This window comes from Sinohyriopsis cumingii, chromosome 9, assembly GCF_028554795.1.
Source record: "Sinohyriopsis cumingii isolate HCF-2022 chromosome 9, ASM2855479v2, whole genome shotgun sequence".
Taxonomy (NCBI): Eukaryota; Metazoa; Mollusca; class Bivalvia; order Unionida; family Unionidae; genus Sinohyriopsis; species Sinohyriopsis cumingii.
The window spans coordinates 16951601-16969714 of record NC_142969.1 but is presented as its reverse complement, the minus strand read 5'-3'; the positions used below and the strand labels follow the sequence as shown (position 1 = coordinate 16969714).

General features: G+C 33.2%; 1 protein-coding gene across 1 annotated transcript in view; it reads right to left on the bottom strand.

Moving 5' to 3' along the window:
• LOC149791321 (uncharacterized) overlaps positions 1-18114 on the bottom strand; it is a 122066-nt gene that overhangs the window by 42494 nt on the left and 61458 nt on the right. The window contains exons 20-24 of the mRNA XM_089969855.1: positions 17502-17572; positions 8630-8687; positions 4134-4175; positions 668-881; positions 78-218 (exon numbers count right to left, since the gene is read on the bottom strand). Of these exons, the coding sequence (XP_089825981.1) occupies positions 78-218; positions 668-881; positions 4134-4175; positions 8630-8687; positions 17502-17572 (526 nt within the window). The remainder of the gene's footprint in view (positions 1-77; positions 219-667; positions 882-4133; positions 4176-8629; positions 8688-17501; positions 17573-18114) is intronic.

Below are 18114 nucleotides of genomic sequence, written 5' to 3'. Positions count from 1 at the left end.
CCCAAACCGAAAATGATGTCAACACCTGATAATAACAACAATATGCAGACCTGGTAAAGTCAAAGGTAGTGTCATACCTCGCCTAACAAGGCAACCTGTAGCAATCAGTTCCGACTGCAGTACTCGAGGTTCACTATCGATAAGAACATCATATTTCCACATGTCACCATAACGATAAAAATCAGTGTGTCCACTCTTGTCCCATTCAACCTTAACCTCTGGGAAGAAATGAAAGTTGATTCGTTTTACATGACATGACCAAATATCAACCAATGATGCAACATTGTTATCAATGGTATAGCAATAGTTCTAAGACAAAAATTGATTCAATGCAGTAGACAACATAGGAACGCACAGGATTTGTAAAGTTCTGCAGGACGAAAGCTTCATAGGTTTGATACATTCCTGTACAATGATGTACCAACAGCAGTATATTCTAGTGAAATCTTACATTAAGAATATTAAAGAAAAAATCGTTAGGGTGGTAACGCGCTTTTAACTGATAAGCTCTATATGAAAACATTTCATTATGTGCATAATTAATAAAACGCAAAACCTATTGCCACAATAATTTATATCATAAAAAGGATAACAACAGTTTTACGTACAAACATGTATTATGTTATTACATGATCAGACAATGAAACTGATGTAAATACGGTCTTACGTTTCTGGTTTTTGTGATGACTGACAATTGTTCCTGGTCCATTGCTATCCTGGAAGCCTTTGTTCCAGTCTGGGCCACGCCGGACCCTTGTACCCAGGCAAGGTAACTTAACGTCAGGGTCATCAATTTCATAGTGGTCAAACTCAAATTCAGTTTCATCATCCTTTACAAGATTTTCTTCTAGCGTCTCATGAGATATTTGTAATATATCTTCCTACAATTAGGAAAACACTAAATCAAATTTGCTGCTTTTTAATCTTCTTTTTTAAGGTTATTTACCTTTACCAACACTCTATTTCTTATAATAACATTGTAGTAAGGAAGCAAAGTGTTCTGCAAAAATTTGACACAATTTAAAATTTATCATTTTACGAAGAAATTAGACGAATAATTTTAAACGTTGAATAGTTTATGGGTGTCATCAGGTTTTTGTGTGCAGGAAGGATCCGTTGACTCCACTGTCAGGTATGCTTTAATAATTTACAATCTAAGGGCTATGTGTTTATAATTGAAAGGAAAAATGTGATGTTACTCTCATTATGTTCATCAAGTGTAATGACTCACAATATCTGTCGTTGCAGAATGAAGGAAAATATGATATCATAATTTTTATATTATTATTATTATTATTATTATTATTATTATTATTTGTTGTTGTTAATGTTTTATTATTATTAGTGGTAGTAATATTGTTCTTATTTTCGTCATTATTATTTATCAAAGGAAAGCACATGGGAGATATTATGCACTGTTTCTACATTTTAAAAAGGCGTAGTAGAGATGTATTATTAGACACATTAGACAATCTAATTTTAAGTTACAATAAAAGTTCCACAATGTTAAGAATGATGAAAGTAATCTACAAAGATTGGGCTAATTTGCAAAGTCTAATAATTGTTGTGCTGTGTTTTGATTCTCTAACTAGAGTACAGCAGATAGGAGACCGCTCCGGTGGCCTAGTGGTTAGAGCGTCCGCCTCGGATGCGGGAGGTCGTGGGTTTGATTTCCGGCCGAGTCATACCAAAGACTTACAAAAATAGTACTAACAGCTGCCTTGCTTGATACTCAGCATTAAGAAGTTAGTGTTAGGTTTGGTCGGCCTGGTTTCAGGATAATGTGACTGGGTCGGGCAAAATACTACATGTCTGCGGCATGATGCCCCAGTGCTCGACATCACTATAAACTGTCACAATGCAGGCATCATAGCGATATGACTGAAAAATTGTCACAGCTACGTTAAAAAAATCCAAATCACACACACACGCAGATATGAACTTATCCTAATTACTTTTTGCCATGTTTTTCCAGAGTTATATTGCAGATAAGATGAATATAACTACAACAATAACAAATAGAAATGTATATACTATTATATACCGATGATTTAATTCTAGTAAAATATACCGTGTTTCAGTTCCAGAAAATGTTTCATATATTGAGAACGTATTGCTCGGAAAGGAAAATATTAGTTAAATTTGTAAAAAACAAACAATTTGCTGTATTCCGATGGGCAGGTTTCTATGAGAAATAGTGTTATGGTTCAAAATTAATTGCAACTGAAGTAAACTTTGAAAATATTCTTATCATATGTTAGACAATTCGGGCTTGTTAAGCTTCTCTGCTTTACATATTTGACACAAACGTTTAGCCTATTTTAATTATAAAGAAAATATTGATTTTGTAATGTTTGGTTAAAATAGGATGCAACTGATCGACAACTGTTTATACAAATGTTTAGTGAGCAATGTATAGGCATGTTCATGTAAACACCGATTAATAAGAATAATGAAATGGATAAAACGGTAAAATATTTAAATGCTCTAAATGAGTCTTATTTAAGCTGATTTTTTGGAGCGAGAAATTTACCAATTACAGCAAATACAGCAAGGTAGGAATACATTAGCTTTGCTCATAGCATATGTCTGATAACATATAAATAGAAAGTCCTATATATCCTGAATTAAGGAGAAATAATACACCTTGATTATTTCAAAGTAGAAACATGAAAATGTTTTACCCATTTATGCACATAGTAAAAAGAATATGTTAATTACACTTTCAACTAAGTCTATATTAATAGCATTAATAAGTAGAGATAGGATTATGACATATTCTTTGCATGGATAAAAATGTATATACTAAACCAGAACAGACTCAATGTTGAGATTCAATATAGGATTACCAACATGAATGATTCCATTACAAAGTCGAAAGTGTAAGTAACTAGTATCGTTCAACCATGTACAAGTGTCCACCAAAAAAATCATGCATCACATCTTACATTATATGTGATATGAAGACTAAAGTGATCCTTATTATTATTATTATTATTATTATTATAAAGCATAAGATCAATATCACTTTTTGTCTGTCGTAATAATTTGCTATTGACACGGCTTGTTACCTATGTATAATACTTAAGCTGGGATTAAACATAATAAAAAGTGTAATGTCATCCATTCACTTTAACCCAAATGATGTTTACGTGTTAACTATATTTAATTAACAGATATTCATCTATAACATGACAACCATCGTGTTTGATTTACCAATTCATGGTCTGTATAAAAGAGAATGTAGTCCAATTAATTTTATCATCAGTTCATTAATGCATCTAGTAAATAGTATATGGATTGTTTCAATTTAGGTCTACATTCATGTTTAGAACTATTGTATTTCTGAATTGACAATAGTGTTGTGTGCTTTTTTACTAAAATGACATTAGTAATTTGCCCATCAAGGTTTGTAAAGTGACTACTATTCTTCCAGATTATTAGCAATGTATCCTCAAGGTCCAATGAACGTAATATTTTCAGACAAGAGTTCCATTTCGCAAATGAGGACACATATTGCTTTGCAGTGGGACGACCTAACATGAACTGAAACAATCTGCAAATAACATGAAGTAGAGAATGCACTGCTAGTGATACTATAGTAAATATCTAACGTCAAGCACAGTAGATACATACACATAACAGTGTGTGCATCATGTAGACAATTTTATGAATTTATTATTTAAACAGTTTTTTCCATAGAAAGTAATTCCTCAATATCAGGGCTTTCAAAGAAAAAAATATACATCAAAGTAAACTCAGATAATCATATGAACGTGTTATTATAGCCATCATTATAAATGTTTCCCCTTGGATAGATCGTGCGTCAGATGCAAGAATATTATGCAGGTTCTAACAATATAATATAGTTTTTATGTAAACATTGACATTACTATGGGAATTGAGTTAGTAGTTTGCGCCCTCTTCTTGGAATGAAGTGCAAGCTATTTACAAAGCGTGGTATTGATGAATTGTGGAAAACTCGAGCGTTGTTGAGATATGAAGGAGAGGGCAGACTGACAGACATATTAAGTTCAAATGCTGCAATTCAAATGAACAAATAAAAAGTATGTTGGTGCTATGCTGTATATTTTCTCGATTTTTCTGTGCATGTGCTGAAAATGAGAAAGTACCTTTTCTTTTCCGGAGGACGAAGATAGTTGCGAAAAGTCCATCTGCAATGAAAGACACAAATGGTCTATTTAAAGCTTATATAGATTTGTATGTACTTGCATCCATTATTGTGCCCTTTGCTGAGAAAGTAGATATATATTCAATCATGTTCATGGTACAACATTCGAAAAGGACACTGTTACGACTTAAACATTCTTTCAAACTTAATTTCATTAGGCCACGCAATGTTCAGACAGTGCGTTAAATGATCAGCAACATCGAGTAAAGTGATATCATTAACAAATAAATCGCTCTCGGCTTCAATCATCGCAAACTGTCTTGAAAGTATGAATACTTCACATTTGTATAATGCCCTCTTTAAAATTAGATGAAAAAGTTAAATATAATATAGGCATTTCCTAAAATTTACCAATCAGATATTGTTATATTTTAAGCGACAACATATGGAGACATTCACACCTTTCAACAACACAACGTTTCCAATGGATAAATGTAAATAATTACAAAAGTTTAACACATATTGGGAAGTCATTTAAGTATACATGAAGTACAAACTAAGGGAGTAAAGTTCAATAAAGACATACAGGCAAATACATGCAAGCAAGCAGATGATATACACAACGAGTTAGAGATCATGTTATTATCGAAAACATATATCTTCCTTCAGAACTGAATTTAACCAATGCACATTTTGTAAAGTGAACTAAATACGATTCAAGATTGAATAAGCCAAGTTCATTTTCATTTCTAATTAAACGTATATCACATATTATGTGTGCCTGCCTCTAGTTTGCATTTAATTGTCTACAACTTAGTGGAATGAATATGAAAATAGTGGATGTTTTTCTTTCTTTCATTTTTACACAGTCTGTTCTTGCTTAAACAAATAACAATGATCTTTCTTGAGACCATTCATCCATGAATGAACTAAAACCACTACAGCGTCCGAATTTTTTGTCGACTTTGCATTTATTAAAAACCCTATGAGTCTACAGCATAAGGTAAGAATTTGAGACCACAGTGACCTTTCATTTCATACAGTTACAGTACATCATCAGCATCAAATCGACAACCAAATATATTGTCAGTAAACGAACATTGGTCGCATTTGTGTTCTTTTAATCATTTAGTTAGATGAATTTTGATCAATAAGTTGTGATCCCCCGTTCTGAGTTAATGGCTACATTTCTCTAACAAGTAGGCTTTTCAATGTCATGTTAGCAATCAGGCATTCTAATATTGTTTTAATCATATGTGTTAACTTTATCATTAAACGATTGTAGCTTCAATCACTGGAAGATTTACATCTTTTTAGAGGGCTTCGATTCCCAATTTCTTGCGACCTAACAACTTTCAAACGCTGCAGGCTGATCTGAAGGATAAAGTAATCAATAGACAATACTAGTTGGCATTACAATAACTTATAACATCAATCAGTAATATGTCTTTGATTATAATAATAAGATACCAAGAAAATTCACTTATATGATGTCCTGTAGCTGCCATTATCAGCCAATTTTGTACCATTTTATAAACAGATATTCTCCTTCGAAGACCTAAAATACGTCAATGTATTAGGAATAATAAAAGCAGTTACATTTTTAATAATTCCAACCAGATTTCCACTTTAACAAGATCTTGGATGAATGTCTACATTAAGCAAGAATTTGACATGATATGCCAAGTTAGCACACTCAGATGGTTCAAGCAGTTAACATGTTGTCTTAGGAAACTAAACTGAAACCTTCAAGATTTGGTTTCATGCGAAAAACTGTTGATCTGTTAGGGTCATGTGGTAATAAGAGACAAGTGTCTAGCCACAGAATATTGTCTTTCTGAAAGTAAATTACAATAAGGAAACAAAACCTTTAACTTTAAAAAAGCGTGAACTCAGTTGAACGAATTTTAATTATTCAAAGGCGGCAGGTTCGATGCACTCAGATATGGTTAAATTAAAAGAAATAATACAGTACAAGAATGTTTGATTACACTGGAAAAAATGACACGTCTAAATGAACAAAAAAAAAAATGAAATACAAATGAAATAACTGATAACATCATATATTGGAAGTACAAACTACCAGGATGCGTTGATATTTTACATTTCATTCAGTATTTGACATATTGCTTCCACATTTATTTTTGCTATTGTTCATATTAATTTGCCAGCCGCATAAGTTGAGTCGGTATCGCGAATCTCACGAAATACGGAAATTTGAATGCATGCCATGTAAAACGGAGGCATAATATTGAGATAACATGCTAATTATCATAGTTATCAAATTGTCATCAGAATAACTTGAATCTTTCAGTTTCATTTCCTGTTCATCTCGTTATCGTGAATCAAAGTATGGAAAATGTAGTGTAGGACTATGTGTAAAACAGATGCTGGCTGTTGAGACAACGAACCACTGTGTTGGATCATGTAGCATGAAACTTGTACATGCAAACCTATACTGCATTTTTGTTAGTGTATTGATACCTATGAAGCATTGAAAGGGGTCTCACGTGTATAAAACATTATTACAAGAAATGACAACAAATACAAACAGATGTCTAAATTAAACTTGAACCATGTAAGCCGCCCAATTAGCCGAACATATAAACCATATGGAATATGAGTCAGTAGCCTTGAATCAACCGACAATTCACATCTTACTATTAATTAAACCTTTTACTACCATTATATTAGATAAAAAATTAAGGATTTCAAGTAAAATACAAATGAATATATCGGATTGAAAGAAACATCCACCTCCTCCGCATAAATTAAATGGTCGATTCCCTATATTCATTTGGACTGTAAAGTTTCAAGAATTGTTTGCTCTGCCTTTGCGAATCAGTGGAGCTGTAACTAAGTCGGGCATTACCTTTTCAAAATGCAATATGTGAAAAATCAAATTATGAACTGTGGAATATATGCAAGAGTTTTGTAACTATTGCGTGAGGGGGGCCTTGTTTTGTGCTGTAAAAGTATATGTATGTGTATGTTCCTTTTCTTGAGTCACATATCAGAGCTATTGAAATCAGTGTCAAAAACCTTGTAAGTCATGTTGTGTGTTGTATGTTGCCATTGTATAATACAAATTATTGAAACATGTATGAACATTTGGGGGAAAACAGTAAAAATATGAACTGACGTTATTGCAGGAACACTGAGAAACATTCTGCCATATGTTATATTTTGTAGCTGATGTATTTCAGAATAATTTATATGGTTTACTGCATGTCAGATTTTTTACTTTTTAAACAATCTAGGCCCTTTTAGATGATTCTCTTTTATCTATCATTTGGAATGAAACTATTCTTTGTTGTCATTTCTTATGGAAGGTGTGCACATATCATAACGTATTGGATGTATTTACACTGTCAAGTTACAAATTACAAATTTGGGTAAATTGTGTGAGGCCAAAGCTCATAAGCGCACATCAACGATATTCTAAACGAATATCAACAGAGTGAAGTCTCTTTACATAAACCAGATATTCTTCACTTTTGGAGGAGCAATACAAGCATATTGCCTAAGGTGTGTTATCCATATATAATTCATATCCTTGAGGCATGCAGATATCATCAAATCTGTGGTCAGTAAAACGTATTTGTACGAGAGTTTTGGAAAAAAGAGCCGGGTGTACTTATTAGGGAATTTGTATGAATTGAATAGAATAAGGTCTATTACTTGTATGCATTTAAAATGTTCGTCTCTGATATCAAATGCTTGAACTTGTAATAACCTATTTGAATAAAATATACTGTACAATTATTTATTTCTGTTTGTGTCAAATTTTGTTTGTGGATTTGTGAAGGGTCATACTGTTGCTACAGAATGATCATTGTTTGTTTGGTCTTTAGTTTGTGATATGTGGTACGCAGCAAATACGCAAACATAACGAATTAACAGTATTATGACAGCTGTAGCTGTTGTAGTTATGGGGTTTTACGCCATTTGTCAGTACAAGATAGGCTTTACATGGCGGCCAGTATAAATGGTAGAGGGAGAACCCGGGGAAACTCCAGAAAGAACCACCGACCCACGAGAAGCTACTGGCAAGCTTTCTCACGTACCCACACTGGCCGAGCCTGAGATTCAGACAAACGCAGACAGAAGTGAGTTGGCAGTGATCCGTAACAGTGAGTGTTTTAGACCACTTGGCCACTCGGGGTCCCTAGTATTCTGACAGCCTACAATAGTTGTGAGCAGTTTATAAAGAAACAAGAAGATGATTCTTTGAGACAGAAAAGCTCATATCAATGCTATATCAAGCATTAGATTAGACTTTGCTATTTAATTGGTCGGTTCCTGTAATCTAATTTTGTTTATGTATTTCAATAGAGATTAACATATACTTACATGCTTATTCATAACGATAGAATAATCAGCATAAGGTCTTTATGTACTTTATCAGTGCAACGTCTTCACGAAATATGCATGATACTGTATTGATCAAAAGCTGTTTAGAGCTTGACAGGTTCATTGTGAATTACAGGTACTTACCAACTTTGGTGTGAATTGGCTCCTGGCCCCTATTGATGTCTGGTTTTCATGTGGACTACTGTAAAAACCAAACATAGCAACCCGTCAAAAAGAATGTACAAATGAAAACCAACTGATAAGCTAGCATAACATACCATGTGTTTGTAAGATTATATCTTTAATTCTCCCATTTTTTCTAAGCCATCATAGGCTATGTAAGATGAGTTCCAGAGCCAATATCAGCTGCTTAGGTACTGCTCAGGAACGTGCATATTTTTGCGAACAGGGTTGTAATTAAACAAAGTATTCTCTGCTGGTAACCTTCGGTTTAAAAATATGATCTTTCATCTCTTACGGGTGGTTTAGAGAACCTATATTATTTTTTTAATTTCAATATGACATTCATGGAGCTTAATTTGAAGTTTATACTGTAAGCTAAGTCTTAATTCTAATGTGCATCTTGTAAAAGATTACTAGTTCTACGTGACTGTTTTTACTTTCAGAACTTAATAGGTAAATTATGAAAGATCTGATAAAATGTGCAGTTATGACGATTTTACAATTTCATCAATGCATCTTCAAACAATATTAATTCCGACACTGTAAATAATCACTTCCGTCCTATGTGAAGTACAGAACAGGAATTATGTCACACGTCAGAAGGAATTGAACAGGAATCTAGCTTGACTATGTAGTTCTGATTTATCTAGATATAGAATGGAATTTTATAATTATTGCTGCACCTATAATTAAAGTGGAAGTTTCATCGACCATATGGCCTACCAGTAAAACGTTTGACATCAATATTCAATGTTCATAGGAAATTTTGTTTAGCGTTTTCATACAGCGGGAGGTGTACAACTGAATGCGGCAGTCGTGTAGAATGAGCAACTTCGAAACATGTAATCAGATCATGTTCACAATTTTCAAAAAATTTGGAGAGAAATATCTTGTAAATCAGACAATTGGTGTTCAATAGTTTCACAGACATGTGATTAAATCTACTCTCAGATTCTGAATCAAGATAATTCTTGATTTGTACACAATCTGCGCGCATGGTCTTAATTTAACTTATTTCTATTGTTTTGGAAAAGAAAACAATTAGCTTTTTTCTCAATCGTCTTACCCCACTGCTACAACCGCCTTTCATTTTGAACATTCATTTATCACATTACACTCGCATTTGAAACGTTTGTGCTTTAATGGACCTTCAATACCTGTTTTAAATAATCACTCCTTTGCGCTGACGACATTGTGCATGTACGTTAACGGCTAGGAACTACATTCATTTTTACTTAAATATTACCGGCAGATGTTGTTTCAAAGCTATCATGCGCAAAACAGGACGAAAAATTCTCAATCTTCTTTCAGTTAATGCCACTAAAACACTTCTGTACTCGTCAAGATTGGGCTATTGTTGTTGACTTTTGTCTGGTTAGTTGGCTCGTCTCGGTATCTGCTACGTAGATTTGGAAACATTCAAAACACAACTGCTCAGTGTTCCTTGGAGTGTGAAGAACTAAACACACTTCAACCTGTTCTGAAAACACCAGTGGCTACCAGTTTGATCCAGAAACAAACACAACATATGGTTGCTATGCTACATTTCATGAACTAGCTCCAGTCAAATATACATATCTGACCTCACCGATCTATACACTCCATCTAGAAACGTGAGTGCATCTTCTGAAATACATATTCTCATTGTTCCTACTGGTACAATGAAGTCATACTAACAATGTTCTTGTCTGTACCAGTCCCAGCTACATGGAACGAATTGCCCATTAATATTGGACACAATGAAACAGATATCCCATTCAAACATTCTCTTAACCTTCCCATGTTTCGAGTACAGAACCTCTGTGTGTATGTGTGTGTGTGTTTGATTTGGATTTTTAACGTAACAAATTTCAGTCATATCGCTACGATGTCTGCACTGTGGCAGTTTACAGTGATGTCTAGCATTGGGACATTATGCCGCAGACATGTAGCTTGATGCCCCATCCAGTCACATTATCCTGACACCAGGCTGACCAGTCCTAACACTAACCTCTTAATGCTGGCCATCTAGCGAGGCAGCTGAAAATACCATTTCTATAAGTCATTGGTACGACTCGGCCGGGTCGCGACTGCACGCCTACGAGGCAAACGCTCTAACCACTAGGCCACCGGAGCAGTATGTACAGCAACTGACTTTAGGACATAATGACATTTACTTATTTATTGCCAGCGTCATTTTGTTTTGTAATTTCATGGTGATTATGTTCTGCAATCTTATCAATGTATATGCTTGGATGTGATATATTAGAGTTTAAACCACTTAGAGCTTCTCGAAATTAGTGCTATACTAAGTCCACATCATTAATTATTTTTATTAATTTGCTTTAAACAAAAGATATAATCTACAATATAGTCGACCGTCAAACGATTCCTCTAATATGAGTTTAACTTTACTTTTTTATTATACAGATTTATGTTTAAATTTCCATTTACAAAATGATAAATTGTGCCTATTTAATTTGTCCAGTTTTGGGGGGCAAATCTAGGAAGGAAGAAAAGTAAATAAAAATGATTAGTATAATTCTTTCCAAACCTCAGCCTATTATTTTTGTCCCCGACCTCAATTACGATTTTACTTTATGCAGTCATCTGATGACATAAATTAGTACTAGTCTTGTTTAAATATACGACTTTCAAAGCATTTCCAAGACTGAGCATTGACCTTTGCAAACATAAGGTCATTCTCATCCTCGCAGCACTATTATGATGCCAAACCAATTTAATTGTATGGTTTGAACCATTTAGCCTACATATAGAGGCTACTTTCTTAACAGATATATTGATTTTGTTCTACATTTAATTTACTTCTATGTTATCTTGATTACCTAAAAAATGAAGTAATCCGTTAACCATTTGCAATGTATGGTGGGCTTCGAGCAGATGTGCTGGAATCGTGCAGTTACAATGAAACCTTCAATTGACAGACACAGAATTTACCAATATATGAGAGGCTCTGGCGTGAGATTCTACTGCATAAAGCATGAGCCTATTATAATTTGTTCAGGTAATTTTATAAGTATATGTCAGATGAACGATCACTTTGATATAATGTATATCAACTCAAGACACTCATAACCGTAACTATATATATATATATATATATATATATATATATATATATATATATATATATATATATATATATATATATATATATATATATATATATATATTTACTTGAAAAGTGAATAAGAGTTTTTCCTCTCCTTTACGCCAGGAAAGAAGAAAATCACTATATCTTCACAGTAGCACTTGCTATGAGCTAGTCGGATAGTGACTAGAAATGCATTGGTACGTATAATCAAACATGAAATGTCTTGCAACACAATTCTATGCAAGTATATACCTCTAGTTTAATAGACCTGTACCAGCTAGGCTGTTTCATACCTATGCATCTCAAATCATGTTTCGTTGTGATGGGATATGCAACATGATATTTTGGGGGACATTTCATAAAAAGACAACAATTTGCTGCTGTTTATTACTTTCCAACATTTCAAGGGTCACAAATTGTTGTTAAAAACAGTATGGCCTTTTATACGCAAATTTAATAAATGTGTAAGTTAATATCTAAGCTGAAAACCTGTGCTCAGCATTTTATGATTCGAGGCTAAATAAAAAGATTGATTCATTGATAAGAACACGTTCAGCACATCGAATTATACATATGCAAGAACCATTTCTAGAGGGAAAAAGGTTGCATGCATTATTCAGGGAAACCTATAATGCTTTTTGTAACAGAAACAACTTCTAATAGTGCTCATGGGTGCTTTTTGGAAATGGATATCTTCTGGGAAAACTTCACAAAGACTGGTAGAAATCAAACTCCATATAGACATCTACTCGAAACCAACCGACAAGCACCATTATCTCCTCCCAACCAGCTGTCATCTAAAACACTGCATTAGGAATATCCCATATAGTCAGGCACTGAATATATGCAGAATTCAATCCCACGATGAAACATTCTAAAAAAAGTCTGAAGACTTATCCAAACATTTAACTTACCGAGGCTACGAAAAAGACCTGATTGTAGAGGTTATCCAAAGGGCTAAAAAACAAACCGCAAGGACCTACTAAAATAAGTTGAGAAGGAAAAGGCTGATAGGATATTATTTGTCCTGACCTACCATTCAGACAACCCCAGAGTAGGTAAAATCATCGGGAAATATTGACCCATCGTGGAATCGTCTGACGCACTAAATTTAATCTTCCAGAAAAAAAACAACTGTAGTTTCCTACCTGAGACCAAAAACAACCTCAAGGACATCCTAGTCTCGGTGAAGCTAACGTCAATCACTAATCACTAATCAAGACCCATCTAGTCAATCTGGCAACTGTTGCGATGAAAGGTTCAAAACCTGTCAACATATGATAGAGACCAGGACATTTTCTAGCACAGTGACTAAATATATATGGTCCAGGCAAAACGTGCCAATCAGAGAATATAATTTATCTCATCACATGTAGCCTTCAGAATGTCGGAGAAATCAAAAAGCTACACAAAAGGATCAACCTTCATAGATTTGATTAGATTACAAAGAAGTCGTACAGAAGCCCGGTCGGAGAATACTTCTCATCCCCTGGCCACACTTTCAGTGATCTAACACTTACTGAAATTGCTCACAACCCCAACTGGAGTTTCGAAACCAGGAAAGACAAGAAATCATACTGGATACGCCACCTTAGAGCACTGAAACCATGCAGTTTAAACAAAGAAAACTACAAAATTAGATCTATGCACAAATAAAATTATATTTTTGCAGCCGACATATCTTCTATTAAATAATTCTCTAAATTTGCTTATTGTCACCCAGTGGCCTATAATTACTACTATAACAATGAAATATCCGGGATATAATTTGAGCTTAGATAAATATACATACAATAACAGATGTCGTTGTGGCTCATCGATTTCTAGGTCCAAAAAAAAAATATTTTCAAGCATCCGCAACAAGTCGAAATAAACAAGTTGAAAGATAATATATTTAAAGGTTTAATTCCTGTAGAAATAGTCATTTAAAGTTTTGCAAAATCAACGGTTTTTCCGTTTTATTTGTTGGTCTTGTGTTAGTTTTGTATTTGCCTTTGATAAAGTCTTATTAATAGTCGAAAGTAGATACTAGTTTTGCATTGTTCGTTGTCAGTTTATTGCATATATATATATATATATATATATATATATATATATATATATATATGCTGCGCAGTCACTAAATTGCCACATTTGTTCCTATGCTTAGATCACAAGAGATCTGTTATTAAAGCCACATATCAGTAGGACTCTCCGTTCAGGAGGTGCAAAAATGAGAAAACGGTTAAAATGCCTCCATTGCATATCAGATCGGAACCAATTTCAGTCAGAAAAAATGATACATTTGAAGACATATTTCAGTGTACATCCTATGGTAATATGACAGAGATATACATATTTTGAAAACGACTGTTGTGCTGGCCATATTCGATGCTTGAAGGGTGCTATCTTTAGTTACAACTGAGTCTTGAGGTGAATGTGTACCTAATTTGATTTGAGTCCCCTGTTAGTTAAAGAGGGATAGCGATATCAAAGTTATGCAAAAGAACAATGGATGAAGCACAGTTCCATTACTGAGTGTAACTGTAAGTTTCTCATCATTTCATTGTAAAAGGATTCATACAATTCCGTGACAACCATTTCATTGTAGATTCTACAAGAAGAATATACTGTTATGTAATGATCACTGACAAGTGAAAAAAGTGAATCAAAATAATATTTCAATTTACAAAACAAATAAATTATGCTGTCCGTTTGATTTTTGTTTTATCTTATATGTGAACCTAAATTGATGTTTGATAACTTATTTTGTATTAGACGTCTTATATTGAAATCAGTTTCTGTGTCCTAAAATATCATTTAGACCGAACTGAAACAGGAGCTTTCTGTTAGGCTGTTCATATGTGGAAATTTATCCACTTAGTTTGCTTGAGAATAGCCACAATTCACACTTCAAGGTCGACCAAATGGATTTTAATTTTTCTTCATCTTATTCTGAGTTAAGCCATCCCTAAAATTATTCAGTAACTAGTGGAATGTGTTTTGTTTTGCGATAGTGTAGTGAAATGACATATGTATGATAATATTTTGCGTACAGTGAGGAGTGAGCTAATAAACAAACAAAAACTACAAATGACCATGGTCAGTAACTCCTTTTTAACGCTATTAAGAACGGAGTACTTGCTGTATATGTAAACAAGCACCCGAATGTGTAAAGGCTTAATTAAAAACACAAGACATGGACCTAATGAATTCACGAGAGAGATATGAAGAAAAGAAGCAAAAGCTCTATGACTGTGTTCAAAACTTCTCTTGGGGAGGAAGGCAAATACACAATAGTAGTAATCAAGAGAATGATTCATATGAAAATACTATTTAAAACACAAAAACACAGTAGTAATTAGATATTTGCTTGCAAAACACGCACACACACCCATGCAAATAAAACAATAAAAAATTGAATGAAACACAAATCAGAACTGCAGAACATTTGGAAAATTATATAATGACACGTAAATAATGACAGGTTTTACCTTTAAATGTAGAATTCGTGAATTTAGTAACTTTGACACATTTCCATTGAGTGGTGATGCAATAAAGAAGTGACATTTTTTCAGGCAATAATAATACACCTAAGTCCAGATATCATTAAGAGAAAATGAACTGGTGAAATGAATCAGTAACAGAAATCAAATATGTTTTCAAAGATTGTCCTACCAAATAAGGTGGACTGAGCTGTGTAAATATCCATATATTTAATTATTTGCTCATGTATGTATCTAAGTACTATGTATGTATGTATGTATGTGTGTGTGAGTGTATGTATGTATGCGTGCATGTAAAAATGTATTTCCTGTAAATATACAAAGATATATAATCATAACTTAATCATGGTTTTTGAGTGCTTTTTACTACTGCAGGTTAAAGTTTCCTTAGATTCTCTGTCATAAATATTTTTAACCTGAACTAATATCAACCTAAACGTTTACATAATGACGTTTGAATTGACTAGACGTTGTTTATACGTAAATATGTCTACTCTATTTGCTTTTAAACTCTATTTGCTTTTAAACTGATACAGTCTTGTACCACTTTAGTCATTGATTGTTGCAGGTAGGTTGAAATAAAAACACTGACCTGGGGCTTTTTGATTTAGTTATAATTCCAACAAAACACAAAAAATATTGTCAACATCTATATCTTTAATTTAATAATTTGCTTTGTATATGATTCATTTGGCTAATCTCCATCAAATGGGCTTTGTACGGTTTTGTTTCTTTGCATGTCAGTATACATGCCTGAGACCATTGCACAATATGCATTATTTTCTCTGTAGTAATTAATATTTTTAGCGTCTGAGTCTTCAAACACTTTTAAAATATTGACCTAATATAGTATTGCTCTTAGCAGTATGGTCCATTCATGTTGCATCTACATCAGAACTAATGAAATTTACTTGTCTCTACGAAACATAGGTCTGAAGGAACAAACCGTTAAAACGAAATATTCTGGTTCCAATATTGACATTGATATTTTGCAAGAAATTCATAAAGTACCCACATCAACTAACCATCACTATAACACTGCCCCACAGCCTGAACCATGCTGGCCAAGTGTTATGCTTTATTGTAAAGAGGCTATTCTGGATTCCAGTCTGCCTATAAATTCCTAATGTAGTTGAATGTGCACAACACTTTGAGCGCTTGTGTTAATGGAGGTAGGCTGCTAAAATTTGTTAACTTATGTTAGTAGTTATGTCATCTAATTTTTTCTAATTAAGTCATTAGGAAGTAAACAACTATTTACTAATTAATGCCTCTTTCAAAATGGTAACAATTATTTTAACAGTAATGGGATTAAAGGGATTTTACCCACGTTACATTCATTATCATGCTCCTTTTGGATACTTTCATTGGATTAGATCATAATACAATGGGAGTATGTCTTGATTATTTGATGTAGCCTGAGATTTAATAACAGAATTAAGACTAATTTTTATCAAGCTTGTTTAATCAACTATTCTTAGTATATTCAATTTGTATGATTTTTTTATATCTGTATCCACTCTTGTAATAAGCCATATCGTGACGCTTCCAGTATAATACTTTTATTACTGTAAATGGGTGAGCAAAATACATTTATCGTGATTAGTCATATATAGATTAAATACGATTCCAGCAATCTCTGTTTTGTTTTCATTTTATCAATGGACAAAGCTATAATTATAAACATACTCTGCATAATTTAAACACAACAACGTTTTGTAATAAACTAACAATATTTTTCCGAATACCGGTTAACGTAAGTTTTTCTTCAGCTCGGATTTTGTTTAAAAGTTGCAACAATTGTTCTAGCATTCTGGGGTATATTGTGTCAAATCATAAAACAAAGAATTGTATTATTTATTTGGTAAATAAATTGTGAGCTTTGTTAAAAATGAAACGAACGCATTGTTGCATACTACTTGTTTATTAATATGTTTGAGATTACTGTATTTACAGTTGTCACCATATGTTTAATCCCTAATATCGTCCTTTAATTACAATAGGAAATAGTGACTATATCGTTGATGAGATACATCTGCTGCGATATATCATGTCAGAATGACCAGTCATTTATATAGTTCACACGCTCTTTATTTGGCCTATGACTATTGCTTCAAACGCAGCCGTCCCGAATGTAAGATCCATTTTACAGGATGCTACTTAAATCTTTACTACTATTAAACCAGATTCTTCTTATGACTGGAGATACAACTGACAAAGAATGTATATGTTGCAAGCAAAGGTTGACACATACCATATCTCTAGATCAAAATATCCATCTGCCCCGTATCTATAGTAATTTTTAGATTTATTTGGCCAGCGAACCTGAAATGAAATAGTCAAAATTATCCAAAACACTATAGAAAATTTACATGTAATTACCTACGTTTATCCTTCAATCTACTCTCTTCAGCTATCAACACACACGTGTATATATATATATATATATATATATATATATATATATATATATATATATATATATATAGATACATAGACAGATATATATATGTGTGTGTGTGTGATTTTTGAAGAAAATAATTTGAATATTAACATCTCTATTCTTCATTGATAATGAGAGAGTATCACACATAAAAGAATGATTTCAATAATAACACCAATCATTTTGTGGGATTTTATCTCAGTGTGAAGACAAATTAGTACTCATTCAGTAAATGTGGATGGCGATAAATTCACATGCAATACCTTGAATAAATACATATTGAAGAAGTAAACTCGGCCTTTTGATTGGCTTGAATTTGCTTACAAATCATGAAACTCTTTTGCACTGATTTAGGCGTACACAAAAATCAGTTACAAGTCGTTATTGGTAAACATTTAGATATCTAGGTGCAAGGACATGATTA